Source organism: Sabethes cyaneus, chromosome 3 (genome assembly GCF_943734655.1).
Source record: "Sabethes cyaneus chromosome 3, idSabCyanKW18_F2, whole genome shotgun sequence".
Classification (NCBI taxonomy): Eukaryota; Metazoa; Arthropoda; class Insecta; order Diptera; family Culicidae; genus Sabethes; species Sabethes cyaneus.
In genome coordinates, this window is record NC_071355.1 from 69,263,122 (window position 1) to 69,281,072 (window position 17,951).

The following is a 17,951-nucleotide window of genomic DNA, read 5'->3' on the forward strand; positions in this document are numbered from 1 at the left end:
AGAATCAAAATCTAAAAAAAAATGTAAATAAGAAAACGACGGCCATGTCCTTTAAAATGATATAGTAGGTATCAACTGATATTAATATTTGAAAACGTTTTTGTACGCTCATTCTAATCGGGTTTGGCATCCGTCGCGTTACCGTGCTTGCGCTGCGACCGCTGCGGACCGAAACTCTTCCACAAAACTGGGTCTTATTTGGAACACAAACGGAAAGAGCTCTTAATGCTGCGACAAAACCCGTCTATTTTGTGTCTACCTCGCTCGCTCGCCTAGCGCCAAGCGAGACCTAGATTTGGTCTTATGGCCCACGAACGATGCGAGTCCCAGTAACGATGGGAGACGGGAGACGCCGGCTGGAGCGGGTTCCCGCGCTCGCAAGCAGCATGCATGAGTCACTCCGGCGCCACCGCTGCTGACTGGCCGCTGGCGCTGTTGCCGCTGAGGTGTACATGCGCGAAGCACTCGGAGTACCTACATTGCATATCCAGAAGTGTGTTAATTGTTCGACTGGCTCTTATACGTGTTGATACTCAGCTAGAGTTATAGTGTTGTGGAATGAACTTTTCTCTGCATGTTGTTTGATCGCATAGCGGTTGTGCCCGAGTCGGTAGCTCGGGAAAATTATTTATGCTTCCAACTGTCTACTTGTTTCTGTTGACCTCTAGCGGTATGTGTGGCAATGACCGGCTTGCTTCACGGCCGGTTGACACGAAACGGTTCCAAACGTATAGGTCCTTGCTAACCAAGGTGATGCATTTGCCAGTAGCCATTAAAATAAAAATCTGAATACGAAACAATGAGATTTCGAAACAATATCAACAAACTCTCCACGATGAAAGCGGGTCAAACTGCGAGTGAAAGATTATTTACGATTTCCTGTGGTATTTGCAAACAATAATCCATGCATTATTACTTTTTTCCATTTTCAGGTGGTGAAATCCTGTCCCAACGTTATGCCAGCCATGCCCTGCTGGTATCGGTACTGCCGGATTCAGTTTCGATAGTGCTTTCAGCGCCCAGCAGCCAGCCACTGGAGGCACGCGTTACGGGCCGCTTCCTTGATAATAAATGGCACACGCTGCAGTTTGTGTACCAGCTGGGAACGTTGTACTGCATCATCGATAAGCAGTCGACGACGATAGCGAACCAGACCTTCAATAGTCAGCTAATCACAAACAAATACATCAAGGACGAAGCGGCAGTGCTGATCCTTGGTAATCAATACTCGGGATGCTTGCTCCACGGACCAGGGCTGGTGTTCAATCAGAGTGCAATGAACTACGAAGGTGTCGTGTTTGGCCCATGTCCCTTAGCTCCGGGACCCTGTACGGATCACGATGTCCTCACAGGACCCCCAAAGGATCATTGTGCAACGGATCCGTGCATGCAGCATGGAACCTGTATCTCGCGGTCTGAAGGATACGAATGTCACTGTACGTCCCGATTCAAAGGGAAAAATTGTGAAATTGACATGGGCAATCCTTGCCAATCGCATCCATGCCAACATAGTGGTAGCTGTCAGGAAGATTCTAAAGGAGATTACAAATGTATTTGCGCTCCTGGTTTTACAGGAACGCTCTGTGAAACCGAACTCAGTTCTCACCCGCTGTGTGATCCGACTCCGTGTCTGAACGATGGAATCTGTCGTGTTCCACCGGGTAAAAGCAACTACGAATGTGATTGCCTGAAAGGATTTATTGGTCCACGTTGTGAAATCAATTGGGATGATTGTAAACCAAATTTGTGTCTGAACGGAGGAAAATGCGTGGATGGTGTTGATGCGTTTACTTGTGATTGTAAAGGAACCGGATACGGTGGGACGCTTTGTCAGAATAACATCGACGAGTGTTCCGTAAATCCTTGCCTGAACGGTGGAACCTGTTTTGATACCTATGGATCGTACTTGTGCGAATGTCCGACTGGGTTTACCGGTGCCAACTGCCAACTGAGCATCAACGAGTGCAAATCTGCACCCTGTCAGCATGGTGGAACGTGCATCGACACCCAAGTTGGTTTCGAATGTCGCTGTCCGTCAGGTTTTTCAGGAGAGCTGTGCGAAATTGAACCAGGCTGCAATCAGTGTCCCATTGATTCCGATTGCGTGTCTGGTCGGTGTGTCTGCAAACCTGGAACTACAGGTGAGTAGAGCGGATGGTCATAAACGTTAGCGTTCAGCTTCACACCCTTCCTCACTATCCCATCCGTATCTAAGCTTTTTGGCAAATCAATTTTAACACTAACCCTAGAAACATTTTGTGCATTGACTCAAAAAAAGTCTGCAGCTGGGTTATCAACTGTACCAAAATATCCCTGCAGCGCTGCACGCCTTATCGAATCAATGCACAATTCGCAAACCCGCCAGCGTAACACCAAATAGTAACAAAAATTCAAAATTCGAAAGTTGACCTCCCCCTTACCACATTGAATTCGTTTTCCGTAGGCTTGATAGGCCAGTGCGTAGAGCAGCACACCGCCGCGGCCACGGCCACCGCCGCCGCCGGCGGCACAGCTGGCCAGCACCAGCAGAGCGGGCGCGTTGCGATCGCCCAAAAGTCGGCCCAATCCAATGCGTGCTCTAGCTATTGCTACAACGGTGCCAGCTGTGTGCGTGCCAGCCCTAGTGCCGCCGTGCCCACTAGCACCGCCATCGTCGGCAGCAACAATCCCGCACCGGGTTACGGTAGAAATATTACATGCATTTGTGCTAGCGGATTCACAGGTTGGAAACAGCATACTCAAAATTTACTCAAAATTAAGGTTGTAAACGCAATGAAACCGCTGGGGTGTTCTTTTGGTTATGGTAAAACTATAAACATAGTGGAACGATGTTATCATAATTTATTAGTAGTTTTCATGGCCCTGTTGTTGTCGGTGTGAGTTGATAGCTCCCTTAAATGGACATGACATCGTTGTATACACCACAGCCTACGATACCAGGGCGTTCAATATCTGTAAAATCCTCTAAAACTGGTCAGGGATGATCTTAATGATAACCACTGGGGTGCCCAGACAAAAACAGAAGGAGGCGCACCGACCCCCCAAAAACATGTTTTGGTTTGGAAAAATCATTATAAGGGGGATCTATTTTTACACAAAATTCCGAATTTCAGAGTTACATTATGAAACGGGCCCTAGCCTAGGTTTATCAATGGACTTGAAATAAACTTAAGATTGAACATTAGATTGGTTTTAATATTAAATTAAAATTGGGGTTATAATTTGAATTCTAACTTAAACTTGAAATTTTGTTTTACCTTACATTTAACTATAAATTGTATTTAAATTTAGAATTTAAAATGGATTTTAAATTAGTCATGAAATAGGACTAGAAATGTGACATGGAATTTAACTTGAACTAGGTCTTAAATTCGATCTGAAATTGGAATTAAAGTTGAAGAACTTGGAGTTAAAGGTCAGTCAGTTGAAAGTCTAAGCATAAGCATAAGTATAGGATACCGACCGTGTGCTGCTACTCCGTTATTGACCAGGACCGATGAAAATTGCAAAATGATGGCTGGAAAAAGCATACTTGGGACAGCACGCTATTCCTCATTGTGCAACCTTATCAGGTCCCTCCCAAGTAACAATCCAATAGCAAATTGGTCTTATGCATTTCTTATAGTAATTTTATTAGAGCATTGCAAAATCTATCAGGTTTTATAATGTTTTTCCTCTAGTGAATGCATTCTTATTTGATTAACATTTCTGAAGTATGATTGAAGGAGACTTGAAGAAACACGCATAAAACTGAAATATCAATAAGTGTAATTCACCTTATAAGTTGTTTTAAAGGATACTTGATTTCTGCTCAAAAACGACGCTCCTTAAAACCTAGCAATAGTTTTGACAAAAAATTATGACATTCTTCTGCAAGATTGGTTTGTCTTAACAATGCTACCATAAAACCGTCTTAAAACCGTATATTCTTGTAAGAGAAACCATACTCTGAAGAAAGAACATTCGAGCGTAAACAACTGATCTGTCAAAATGGGCATCTGAACCAGGAGAAAATTGAACAAATATAGATCTTTTGAACAAATTTTAGCAAGATTTCATATGAAAAATCAGCGAAATCAAAAAACAATGAAGATTTCCAAATGAGCTGAGGAAGGACTATGCCGGTGATGATGCATCAATGGTAGATTTGTATGTTATTATAAAATTTGGTTCGATTGTATTTTGGCGGAGGTGGTCCGGTGCCGGTTTGTAGAGTTGTTTGTATTTTTTAAACTGAATATAGAGGTCATTAACCGGTGTTGGGAAAATGTTCGAAGAGTTTGAAGCAGTTGAAGCATATTTTTTATAAAGACGGTTGTAACGACAAAGTATATAAACATTTTTGCAGATTAAACTTTACACTTGGACTTGCGTGCAGCCCTCTTTTAATTTTTAAAATCAATTTATATGGGTTATCATAATGACTACTGTACTTAAAAAATTAAATTACTTAAATTAAACTCAATAGAAGTAGGTGAACCTCAGGCACAAAAAACATTTTACATTGACACTTTGTTGACGTTTTCTTTGTTTGTACGAGAATGATTATCTTGCAAAAAACTTGGTCCCCTTAAGTAATTCAAACAATTCTTGTTCAAGCACAACTTGTCTTCTTCAAGAATACAATAAGTATAGATGAACTTATCGCCCTCTTGGAAAAATTTTCTTTGTCTTGTGCAAGAAATGTTAGTCTAATAAGCGCTTTCTGGTTGATTTAGATAAAACCATTAAAAAAATGGCGAACAGGACTGTTTTGATTACTTTTGAAATTCTAGCCAATTGCATATGGGCGTTTATAAATATGTTGTTATGCAATACCATAAGCGAGCTTATATTTTTAAATAAATGTTCGGTCACTTAAAAGACTTTTTGCTGCAATTTGTTAAAAATTTGGTAGCTATCAACTTCTTCATGAAATTATTGATTTTTTTTTAATTAATTGAATTTTTTAATAATCTAGCGAAAATAACCGGTGCGTTAAAATTTTCTAACTTTCATGTCACAAAACATCGACAAACTGAGCGTGGCATGAAAAATTTCTCATTGAGTGACAACAAAGCAGCTGCTATTATTTTCAATTTTCATTTATATGTATTTTGGAAAGCAATATCTGTGAGTACTTTTTCTATCATAGCTTTTAGTCAATTTAAAAAAATTAAAACTGTGAAAAGTGTATGATGTCTTGCAAGTGTTCTTTGAGACGACAACCATAAAATCATCAACACTTGTGGTGGTTTTCTTTTAGTTTCAACCGACTCTTGGAAGTCACTATAACTACATATCGATAAGAATTACATGTTTTAAAAGGATTTTTGGAAATATTCTTGAGAACCTTCTTTAGTGTGGGCCTCCCCAGATTTATAAGGGTTTTATGGCTGTTTTATCGCAGATTTGTAGAATTGCAAGTTTTATATTCGGTTTTAAGGAGCAAATGCTGGAAACCTCTTCAAGTGCATCTTAAAATTGAATTTGTTACTTGGGCCTGCATGCTGATCAATACCGTCGCCGGCCACGTCCGAATGCGGGTCCTGGAAAGTCAGTCAGTTGAAAGTCTAAAGCAAAAAGTCAAAAGTCACAATTCAAATATTAAAATTTTAATTTTAATTTTACAAATGTCAAATGTAATCACACATTTAAAAGTAAAAGTCGAAAGTTCAAAACTAAAAGTCGAAACACAAAAATCAAACGTCAAAAAACAAACTATAGAAATAAATTTAACAAGTGAACTTAAAATTGCACTTAAAATTAGACTTGAAAGTGGACTTGAAATTGAATAGAAGCTAGATTTTACCAGATTGGACTTGAATTAAACCTTAAATTTGACTTGCGAAGCCCACACTCTTGTGGTTTAATTTTCTCACACACGCGTACTCATTCTAACGAACGCGCCGCGCCGGCATGAGCGTCCCTTTCGGACTCTCGCTCGTACTTATTCATTCATTGCGACGAGTTTTGGCGAGTGTGTGTTAACCTTCCTAGTGCATTGGGGTCGTTTTCGACCCATCGGCATACTTACAAAACTTGATACTCAGTAACGCAATGAGCTAGAGACTTGAAATTGTCTGACTTTTCCTAACTTTGGGAAACTAGTATTGTGGGGGAGTTTCAGCTTTCAGCGACATCTAGAAGAGCAGCTGCAAAAAAAGTTACAAATTATGCATTGGGGTCGAAAACGACCCAGGTTTTGAAATTGCTCACATTCATCCATTTTCAATCCGAATTTCGTTTTCTTTACCTCGTTTGAAAGCTATGGCCAAAACCTGGCATCCAAGGTATATTAGGGAATATTTGTTGACTAATAAACACTTCTGCGTCGGTTCCGGGACACCCACTACCAGGTCCCGGAGGACATTTTTATACTTTGAGATAATTCATTTTGCGGCACATCAAATCACATTGGATTGATAAAATAAGACTAGTGGAAGTACAATGGGGACATTATGGACCCGAATAGCCAATTCCCCATCAGTTCCAGAACATCCGGTACCCGGTTTTGAGGACAATTTTGAATTTTAGGATGATTTATATTGCGGCACGTCAAATTTCATCACATTGATAACATAAGACTATTGAAAGTATAATAAAGACATTTTGAAGGCAAATGGCCACATCAGCATCGGTCCTGGAACATCCGGTATCCGATTTTTGGGGATATTTTTGTATTTTAGGATAACTCATAATGCGACATATCAAATCACATCGGCTTGATTAAATAAGTCTGATCGAAGTAAAACAGTGCCAAATGGCAACTTTACCATTGGTTCTGGAACATCCGGTGCCAGTTTCGGGGGACATTTTTGGATTTTGAGATAATTTACCATGCGGCATCTCAAATCACATCGCGTTGATAAAATAACAATAATGGAAGTACAATGGGGCCCCATTATTTATAATAAACCGTAAAACGGGGTAACTCGGGGCAGATGAATTACCATGCAATCAGTGTTGAGAAATTCATAGCAGCAAAAAACTCAAAGAGATTTCAAGCACATGAAATTTCAACCTTGATCACAAGCGCGAAACTCACATATGAATTTCTCTCGCTATTATACACGATGTCTCTGTTGCTATGCGATGTGAACTAAATTCAGCTGTAAGCATTTTGCTTAATTCTTCCACAGTTGGCATTTTATTACAACGAATCAGAGCACGAAAAAGAATCTACCGTCAGAGAAAACATCATCAGCGAAGAATGCCACCAACATTCAAGAATAAACATGGCAAACATATAAGCGGAATTTACGTATTTCCTTCGTGAGAATCGACATTTTCTTAACTAGAACGTAAAAAGTCTGATAAGAATGAGATAAACTTGTAATTTAAATGTGTGTTTTAGTTTAACTTTTCGAATTATTTAGAGATTCAGTTTCTCACGCTCCTTCACAGCAACGTTTCGCACGAGAGAGCGCCTATGCTGTTCAACAACGAATTTGTATCTATATGTGCATAGCTCCAGGTAGTTGAAGCAAAGCAGAATGTGATCAAGCGGGGAGAAAGATGTGTGAGCTTTGTGCTTCTTGCTATGAAAACAGAAAAACTCAAGCGTGAGTTTTTCTGCATAGGATCAAGTTGACCTGATTCACAATTGATTTTGATTTTTGATGCGTTTTGAGATTTTGAGTTTTTACCATCACTGCACTGCCCTTAGTACCGGGTACCGGATAATCCGGAACCGATGGTGAAATGGCCATTTGTCTTCAAATTGTCTTCACAGCTCGTGTAACTGTCTTATTTGATCAAGGCGTTGTGATTTGATGTGCCGCAAGATGAATTATTTCAAAATTCAAAAATATCCCACGGAACCAGGGGTGACATTGCGATTCTCGTTTCGAGTGATTTTGGTTCGTTTCGCCCATTTGTTTAACGTAATCGAAACAAACCAAAATCATTCGAAACGAGAATCGCAACGTCACCCCAGGTACCGGATTTTGCGAAACCGATGATAAAGTGGCCATTTGGCTTCTAAAATGATCTTATTTTACTTCAATCAGTGGCAAGATGAGTTTTCCTAAAATTTGTTTATTGGTTTATTTGTTTTAAAATACAAAAATGTCCCCAAAAATCGAGTACCGGATGTTCCGGGACCAATGCTGGTGTGACCATTTGCCTTCAAAATGTCTTTATTATACTTTCAATAGTCTTATGTTATCAAGCTGATGTAATATGACGAATCGCAATATAAATCATCCTAAAATTCAAAAATGTCCTCAAACATCGGGTACCAGATGTTTCGGAACCGATGAGGAAGTGGCCGTTTGGGTCCAAAATGCACCCATTGTACTTCCATTAATTTTATTTTAACTAGCCAATGTGATTTGATGTGCCGCAAAATGAATTATCTCAAAATATAAAAATGTCCCCACGGGACCTGGTAGTGGGTGTTCCGGAACCGACGCAGAAGTGGTCATTAGTCAACAAATATTCCCTAACACCCCCTTGGGTGCCAGTTTTTGGCCATAGCTTTCAAACGAGGTAAAGAAAACGAAATTCGGATTGAAAATGGATGAATGAGAGCAATTTCAAAACTTGGGTCGTTTTCGAACCCAATGCATAATATGTAACTTTTTTCTAGTGCATTAGGAAGGTTAAGCTAACAGCTACGGTCGTCGCTCTCGTTCTTCGTTGCAGCCCGAGCTGCTGAAACCGATTACTCGCGAGGGTTTGCACTTCCAGGAGAATCGAGGGCGAGAATAAAGAAGAAAAGAAAAAGTGATATAAAAACTGTATCCCAGTACGCTACTATGCCTCATGGGCAGCTGAGTACTCATGAGTTATTTGACTTGCGCATAAGCTATGCAGGAAGACGATGTGAGGATGTGCGTGTGCGAGTGTGTAGGTAGCAGAATGTCTGCATACACCAACGGTGGCTGTTTGTTTTACGCTTGCGTGTGCGGCATTAGCGTTGAATCCTATGTTTCTCATACTCACCCGCGAGTAGACAACGTTGGCTTCTCGTTCAATTTGCAACATTGCACAATGGGCAAAAACGAGCTCGTAATCTCAAGTATTAGAAGCCGCTGGTTTGGAATCTTACAAGATACCTATTCTTATGTAAAAAAATACGGGAATTCGATTGGTAACGGTTTCATCCTACGCAGACTTCGGGAAGTGGTCCATTTTGCCCTATTTTCCCTAAAAATCATGATAAAAGCTAATTAAACAGTATGAAAACTTATTTGCCGCTCGTGAAACGAACTCAAATTTTGTCATAACATCAGAAGAATCAAATCCCATCCATTCCATACTGTGCGAAATGCAGGTATAGTCCATTTTGCCCAATTCACCCCTAAATACATAGTAAAACCTAATTAGAGCGATTAAAGCTAATTCAAAGACAAGGAGATAAACTCGAATAGTACCAGTTTACTCGAAAGACATCAGGAGAGTTGTTTGTCATCGATTTAGTAGCGTGATGAATTCACAATCGGTCCGTTTTGCCTGATTCTCTCCTAGATCTACAAAAACACGTTCTTTTGCTGTTGCGTAAAAAATCGTAATTTTTGAACGATGGTGTCTTTGGGGAAGTTTATCAATATAATACAGCGCATCTTTTCAAACTATCAAGTTAATCTGATATTCATCTATCAGGGTGATACAAAGTTTTGTTTTTTTGAATTCGTCCAAAAAATTTTTTTATTCAAAAAAATTATAGAACACACTAAAATGAGCAACTTTGCTGAATATAATAACTATCTATCTTTTGCTAGTTGCGAGATATAATGATTTATTTAAAAAGTACTCTTAAAAATCAATTCTGTACAATAACTTCGCATCCAATTAATTTATTGCTTTCACTTGTTCTCCGAAGTTATTCAGTATGATAAAATACACATTTCTTTTGAAGGTTATTTTTGCCTTTGAGTTAGTTTTAATTGCTTTAATTAAGTTATCTATGTATATGGGGGTGAATTGGCAAAATGGACTATTCTTGCATTTTGCACAGTATGTAATGGATGGAATTTGATTCTTCTGATGTTTTGACAAAATTTGGAAGCTATTTGAGTTCGTTTCACGGGCGGCATGTAAGTTTTTAAACTGTTTAATTAGCTTTTATCATGATTTTTGGGGAAAATAGGGTAAAATGGACCACTTCCCAAAGTCTGCGCAGGATGAAACCATCACCAATCGATTTCCCGCATTTTTTTTACATAAGAATAGGTATCTTGTAAGATTCCAAACCAGCGGCTTCTAACACTTGGGATTACGAGCTCGTTTTTGCCCATTGTGCATTGGTTGAAATTGGCCATATATTTTTAAGACTCAATTTAAACTAAACTTGTAATTGGACTTGAAATCGGGTATGAAATTAAATTTCAAATTGGACTGAAGTTAGATTTGATATTAGGCTTCAATTTAGATGAATTTGAGCTTGAAGTTTTAATTCAGTTTGAACTGGAAATTGGAATTGATTAGACTTCAAATTAAATTTGAAATTGGTTTTGAGCATGGACTTAAATATGGGCTGAAAATTAGACTCAAAATTTCCAATCTAATCTAAGCTCACACTAACGCAGTCAATTCTTGAAAGCATCCTGGAAAATAACGATTACTTGAATCAATCATTTTTCTTGTCAATGGCCAGGCCAACTGCGCAGCATGTACCGCAGAGAGAATTCCAAGAAATCAAGTAGAACCAGAAATAATACCTAACTCCATTAAACTTCTTGAAGGGGAAGGACGAAAGCGTGGACCTCCCGTACCAAACGCTTCTCATATAGATAATTATTTAGTTACAGTCGTTGAGAATATCTTTGCTAATAAAGGTTAGGCGATACTCCGGACCTTCGGGATTGAACTAAAGGCATTTAGATCAGAAACCAAACTGCAATTGGCCAAGGATGTAGCGCCTTATTTCGCTCTCTGAAAATAGTTTAGCCTGCCAAAAATATTAGTTTAAACAATATAACACTTGAAAATAAAGTCGTGGGGTTCAATGGCTGCCCAAAACTTCAGTTGTAAGGTTAGGAACTGAAAACTACACGACTAGCGGCCACGTGGAGGCGCTGGGTAGGGGCTCGGGATAGCTAGAGCTATGTTCGGCGCGTTTTCCAAGTTGCCTTCCCTATTTCATACCCTGAAAATTAGACACAAGACTTTACTTGAAATTAAACGTGAAATCGGAAATTTTATTTAGAACTGGACTTTAAAATTGAGTTGCAATTGGATTTGAAATCAGACATGAAAGTGAACGTAAAATTGGCCTGAATATGATCATGAAGCTTATCACAAAAATATCGAGAGAATAAATTAAGTTTTCCGGGCTTCCGGGTTACACCTTCAACTTTTTCGTTTCTAAATAAATGTTATAGAGCAGATGAGGCCAGTGATGATAACAATGATCAATTAATTTCTTCGAAAATTTTGACATATCTATCGCCATCAGAATAAAGTTTGCGCCCTAGAGACAGTAAAAAAGGATAAGGAAATAACTGAAATGATAAAGTTAAAAGGATTACAGTAGGATTTCGAATTTGGCATGGTTCGATTTTGGCATGCCTCGTTTTTCGCAACACAAAATATTTCCCTTACAAAATATGCTTAAATATTAGTCAGTTTTCGCAAACATGCTTTAAATGACGCAAAAATGATGCCCTCAGTGTGTTCATGAAAAAAAGTTTGCTGTTATAGAATGTTTCGAACAATTATTGATACGGTTTCGATTTTGGCAACATAGGCGACACACATTTGTTGCCAAATTCGAAATCCAACTGTATTGAAGATAATCTAATCAATTGGGATGAGTTAAAAATAGTTTGAAGGAAAATCAAAGCAACACTAAAGAAACGGTTGTCGAGTGTGAACAAAAAACAAAACAATCAACACGGAATAAAGACAAAACGAAGATAATTTACCCCACAGCAACAAGATTTTAATTTTAACTGAATTCACAGTACGGCAAGGCAAGGAATAAAATCAAAATAAGATTAGCATAAATTTGAACTAATTTGAAAAACGCACTCTGGTTACATCTATGACTAAAAAGATACAGAGTTTTGACCAAATTTAAATACAATTAAAAAATTAAAACAACTTAACACTAACATCAAACTAACATTGAGAGAAAACTGATACAAAAAAAACCTACGAAAAAAGATTTTGAGCGTAAATTGATAATATTTTTTTCTCAGTGTTAATATTATTTTATTTGAATTTTCACATTTGATACATTGGACTTTTCTCATCAATAAATTGCAAATTTTGTACGGTCAAACGCTTAATGGAGCAGATTTTAATGTTTATTTGTAACGACAAAATCAAAATCGTATTCGATGCGCAAAACCAGATTATAACTAATATTTTTATGGCGATGTACGCACTGAGGAATAATTTTTAACAATTCACTTATATAGATATTTCTATACGATAAGATCTGATTAAGTTCGACCAACTTCATACTGCTATACAACTTTGTCAGCTACTAGCTTTGTAAACGATATAATGTCAAATTGTACGCAATTTATTCGGCTTTATTTACGATTCCGAATTTCTAAGAGATATTTGCGATGATTTACGTACATTAATATACGATTTGGTGCTGGCTGGGGGCCCCTTTGTCTCTCAGCCACTTGTACATCTGTTATAGTGCCAATAATTCTCATAATGCAAGAAACAAAACCCTTTCTCTTCTGTTGAATGTGTCTAAACTTTATCAGATCCCCCTTCTGTTATCCCCCAGCTACTTGTAAACCTGTCTTCTTTCCTATAAAGCCATACGAAACCTTTTTTATATTTTTGAACCTCCCCACAGTGGGATCGATCTTTTGATACCAAAAGTAAGCTATTTTTTTAGGGATTCTAACGGTGGAGTCCTTATTTACGGCACGCACCTTTTTCTATCAGTTTTGGCCAAAGGAAGGGGATTTTACCCTAGTAGGAGTATAGAGATAAATTGATCAATAACTCTGGAACCCGCTGGGATGAAACCAATCTGTTCTCGCCACAAGAAAGCGCGTATGTAGATGTAGATGTGTTTATGTAGATTCCGATGGCAAAATATTTGATCGGGGCAAAATTTGTCATTTAACCTCAATTTTCTTAGTTAACGTTGCCAAATTAAGGTAGCATGATTTTTGACCAAAACTACAAGAAAAAAATAGGTGCTGTGAATAAACATCAAACTGTTCGAAAACATATAAAAACAACTTTCTTGTGGTGAAAACAGATTTAATTTATCACAGCGGAATCCAGAGATAATCACTTTTATTGATAATCATTGATAAAACTAGGGTAAAATGCCGTTTATTTAACCAAAACAACTAGAAACAATCACGTTTCGTAAGCAGATACCATGCTGTCGGATTCTTCTTGAAGATAGCTTATTTATGGCGAAAAAAGATCAATTTTATCTCATCGGCATCCGGAGATATGGACTTTTACATCTCTCCATGTCGAGGAAGGCAGGGTAAAATGCCCTTCTTTTGGCAAAAACTGCTGGACATAGATGCGTGCCGTAAACAAGCATCACTTAATTGGAATTCTTATTTAAAAATCCTTTCTTTTGATATCAAAAGATTGATCCTAGCCCAGCAGCATTTTAAGATATAGAGAATAACGACTTTTTTCGAAAAAATCCACACTGTGCTCCTCCTTGTTAATGATCACCTTATTCCCCTTTCAGGAATCCCCTCTTGTCTACACTTGTTTATTTTGTTATTTGCTTATTGTACAACTGCTATCGTTCCAAATGCTAAGAGCAACACGACACACATACAATTTTATTCGATATAACTCAAACCATTAACTAAAACAAAAGAACACCACAGCGGCCATGCCTAAAATACATCAAAACAGCACACGTTAGTTACTGCATGCATACCGTAAACAACAGACACGCTTTGTTTTATAAACATTACTAATATCTCTTCCTTGCTTGCTCCCCCACATCGACAGGATCCCGTTGCGAATCGCCCATCGCACTTCCCTACTCGGACACGGAGTGCAACTGCCAGAATGGTGGAAGCTGCACACCGAACAGTAGCTCGCCCTGCATCTGTCCGCCTGGCTACGAAGGATCGCACTGCGAAATTCCTGCCGTTTGCACGGCAGCCAACTGTCAGGAACCGTTCCGTTGCATCGCCGGAAAGTGTCAGTGTCCGGAGAATATGAACTGTGATCACGTGTGCGCATCGACGCCCTGCCTCCATAATGGGTCGTGTTTCGCGAAAGGTCAGGATTACGTTTGCCAGTGCCCGCCTGGATACGAGGGAAAACGTTGTGAAAGTGATGTGGATGAGTGCAAAATTAAGGAGAAGATCTGTGGAAACGGTATCTGTCAGAACACGCCTGGTTCGTTTCGGTGCTTCTGTACGCCCGGCTATACGGGTTTGAATTGTGATCTCGACGTTGATGAGTGCCTTAGCCATCCGTGTAAAAATAGTGCCCAGTGTTTGAACAAGGAAAACGATTACGAGTGTATTTGCCCACCCGGATACAGCGGGAAGGACTGCAGTACGGATATCGACGAGTGCGAAAGCAATCCCTGCTCGAAGGGATCCACCTGCATAGACAGGGTGGCCAACTTCACCTGCATGTGCATACCGGGTATGACCGGTCGGCTGTGCGAGATCGACATCGATGATTGTGAGGTAGGTTGTGATTTTGTGGCACTTGGAAGTGAAGTGTCCACTGCCTTGTTTTCTGATTAATATAGTTTATAAGAAAATATATCGAAATCTAGATAGTTTTTCTGGTTTGCTGAAATAATTCACCTACATTTTTATTAAAAAAAATGGTTACTCTACAATGCTAGATTCAAGAGACTATTTAAAAACTTACTGGAAAAACTAGTACAAACATTGTTATTCCCTTCCAAACTTTCTCATAGCACATGCCACAATCTATACCGTGCTTTTGTATTTTTATTTTTGACTTTTAGGACTTAAAACGATTTAATCTCACTTCAATTCAAAAAACTTTTTCGAGATTCCTTGACCTATGTGCTTAGTCCAGGTTGAAGCAGAGCAAAGTGTGCTTTGAATTCCAAGTAACAATTTCACTCAAATTCAGTGCAATTGGACTTTAAGTGTACCGTGATGCAAGAGTGATTTTATATTTTTTTAGTTTGGCGAGCCAAGCGGGTTGTTTTATAAATTACTGCCGTTACTCGTAAAGTCGACATTCGCTCCGCTACATAGACTTTCCGGATGGTGAAAATTCTACGCTTTCCGACAGTATCGACTTCTTGCTTTAAAACGTTATTGTTTTATTTTAAACCCAAAACATGAATATCTCCTTCGTTAAGCGGAACATCTTCAAAAACATCGTAGCGCAGTATCTGGAATTGTCTCTAAGGTAATATTTAAACAGGAGCCTTTCAGCATCTACGAATTTACGATCTTCGTTTAAATGCAGGTTGAAATATTCTCCAACATTTGGAAAATTTATTAAGTTATTGTTTATTTATGCGAGTAGCGACAGTATAAATACACAATACGCCGTATATGCATTATAGCAAGCGCTACGTGAATACCCCCCTAGTATATTTCCTGCATTTTCTCCGTGGAAAATTTTCATTATTTTCATTGCCATTTAATTCAATAATTTCACACGCAAAATCTTTTTCATGTTAGATTTACGAGGAAATATACACTCAAGTCGCTTCTTACGCTAGGGATTTTCCGCAAAAAACTGCGTAAATTCCGAAACTGTTTTTAAAGCACGCATTGCATAGTGCATAATGCGTATAAATTACTTTTGACAGTTGCAAATTGTAAAACTGTAGCATAACTGAGACTTTGCATCCGGAACGGTCTGAGCTGAATTCACAAGATGGGGAAATCTGTTACCGACTGCCAAAGCGATCGCTTAATGGATCAGTAATGAAAATATTTTTTTTTTTTTTGAACATAGCACTACGTCATTCGCAGTGTGCCATTCCAAAATTTAGATTCAAGCGAGCGTCACGAAATAATGAAAGATTTTGAACTATAATAGCACAGCTAGTTCCGAACGGTTTTCAATGGTATATAAACCAACCGGTTCATAAAAGGTGTAACAATTGTATGGTAATTAGTATAACTTCGGGTTTCAATTGATCACTAGTGAAAATGAAAGGCCAAACTGCCCCATACATTTTCTGTGTGATCACCATACTTCCCAGACACAGATTTCCATCTACGAAAAAAGTGACCAAGTTTCTGCGTTCCAATAGGATGGATGTTGTTTTTGTCGCTTGAACCTGAACTAATATGATGTCCTGAAAGCAAACCGGTTTGAAAAAGTACGCAACGATACCCCGCTTTGAACGATTGTATGGATACCTTCAACATGTTCAAAACTGATGTTTTGTAACAAAAATATGATGAAAGTTATGTAATCTTGTATTCTCCCAAGTATTTGGGTTTTGGGTTTTATTATACTCTTAGGATGACCAAAATTGGTCATGACAACCGTCCTAAGAGTACAATTAAACTTACATTGTTGATTGTTGCTTAGGCAGTCTTCGCGTTTTCTGATTTACTTTACGTATTATTTATAACACAGAATCAAAAATGAACTGAAATGGGCAAATTTTTGTTGAATTTAAATGCATAGTAGGTATTAAATCTTACATATTTCATTGAGCATTCGCCAATTGACACAATATTTGTTAATTTATTTGCATGTCAACTAAACAAATAATCTCAGCAAAATTCGCATGTAAATTGTTTTTGCAGCTTATGATGTTTCCACAAATCTGCTTCAATTGCTATGTACCTAATGATGTTAACCATTAAGTAATCGCTGAACAATCAAAATTGGTTGAAAAGTTAGGACTTTTCATTTTTATTTTTAACCGATTGCATGCAAGCATACTTTTTGCTTCCCTTGCACAAGACGACGATTTTATATACCTGCGATTTCGTTTATTTTAGTTTCAGGAAAAGATAACCAAGTCATCCCGTCCCAAAGGTTAGAGATTATGTGGTTCGAATTTTCCTAAAAGTAAACCTTACTTCTTTGTGGTGCTACGTTTCCTACCACCACTGCCATCTTTCCACTTGGCAAGTTTAATGCTCCTTGAACGTTCCGATCACTTGTGATGCGGTTGAATGTCCGAATCCGAGCTATTTACCTATACACCTATGAGAATCATTTGTATTTTCGGCCCACATTTATTTTATGCACTTTTGACGTAGGACTACGTCTTACGGCAAGTTTTGAGATAGGGTGTCATTCCAAAAAATCGAAAAATGCCAGCGTCACGAAAAATGATAGGTTTTGAGCGCTAATAGCTCTGCGGTTTCCAATCGATTTTCAATATTCTTACACCAATCGATCGGAAAATCTTCTAAGAATTGACCTAAATGAAGAAAAGTATGGCTTCTTGATGCTGAACTGTTGAAAAATTGAAAATAATGAATTTATGTTTTACCAGAATTCTTGCTTCGTGATTGGTTGTTGGAACTTGGAAATGACGTCACCAAAGTAGAAACGCGTTTTCACGCTTCGGCTTATAGTTCAGTCAATTTTCAATAGATTTCCAAGATATTTACACCAATTGATCGAAAAATCGATTTGGAAAATATTGAAAATATAGAAAACTATTGATTTTCAATACGCGTCATTGAAAAATTGAAAATAACTCTAACTCGGTCGTACTAGAAATTGTCGCTTTGTGATTGGTTGGAAACGGTCGTATTCATCGGCTGAGGAAAGGAAAGTATGCTGAGCATGTGTTGGAGCTGGAGCACTTGTTTCGCTGCCGTGATGGAATATCTAGCTGCCGAAGTTCTGAAATTGGCAGGAAATATGCTGCTTGCGGCAACGAAACTACCAGAATTATCATCACTTGCAGCTGGCCATCCGCAACAACGAAGATTTGAACAAATTGCTGTCCTGTGTCACCACTGCTCAGAGAAATGTTTTTCAGACCATCCAAGCTGTTTTGTTGCTGCCCAAGAAGACGGAAAAAAAGGCTTAAATTTCCAACATATCACGTCGACAAAATGTTCGTTTAAGGACGAAACATA

General features: G+C 38.5%; 1 protein-coding gene across 1 annotated transcript in view; it reads left to right on the forward strand.

The window, feature by feature from the left end:
- LOC128741102 (protein crumbs) overlaps positions 1-17,951 on the forward strand; it is a 126,096-nt gene that overhangs the window by 82,651 nt on the left and 25,494 nt on the right. The window contains exons 3-4 of the mRNA XM_053836677.1: positions 933-2,141; positions 13,891-14,585. Of these exons, the coding sequence (XP_053692652.1) occupies positions 933-2,141; positions 13,891-14,585 (1,904 nt within the window). The remainder of the gene's footprint in view (positions 1-932; positions 2,142-13,890; positions 14,586-17,951) is intronic.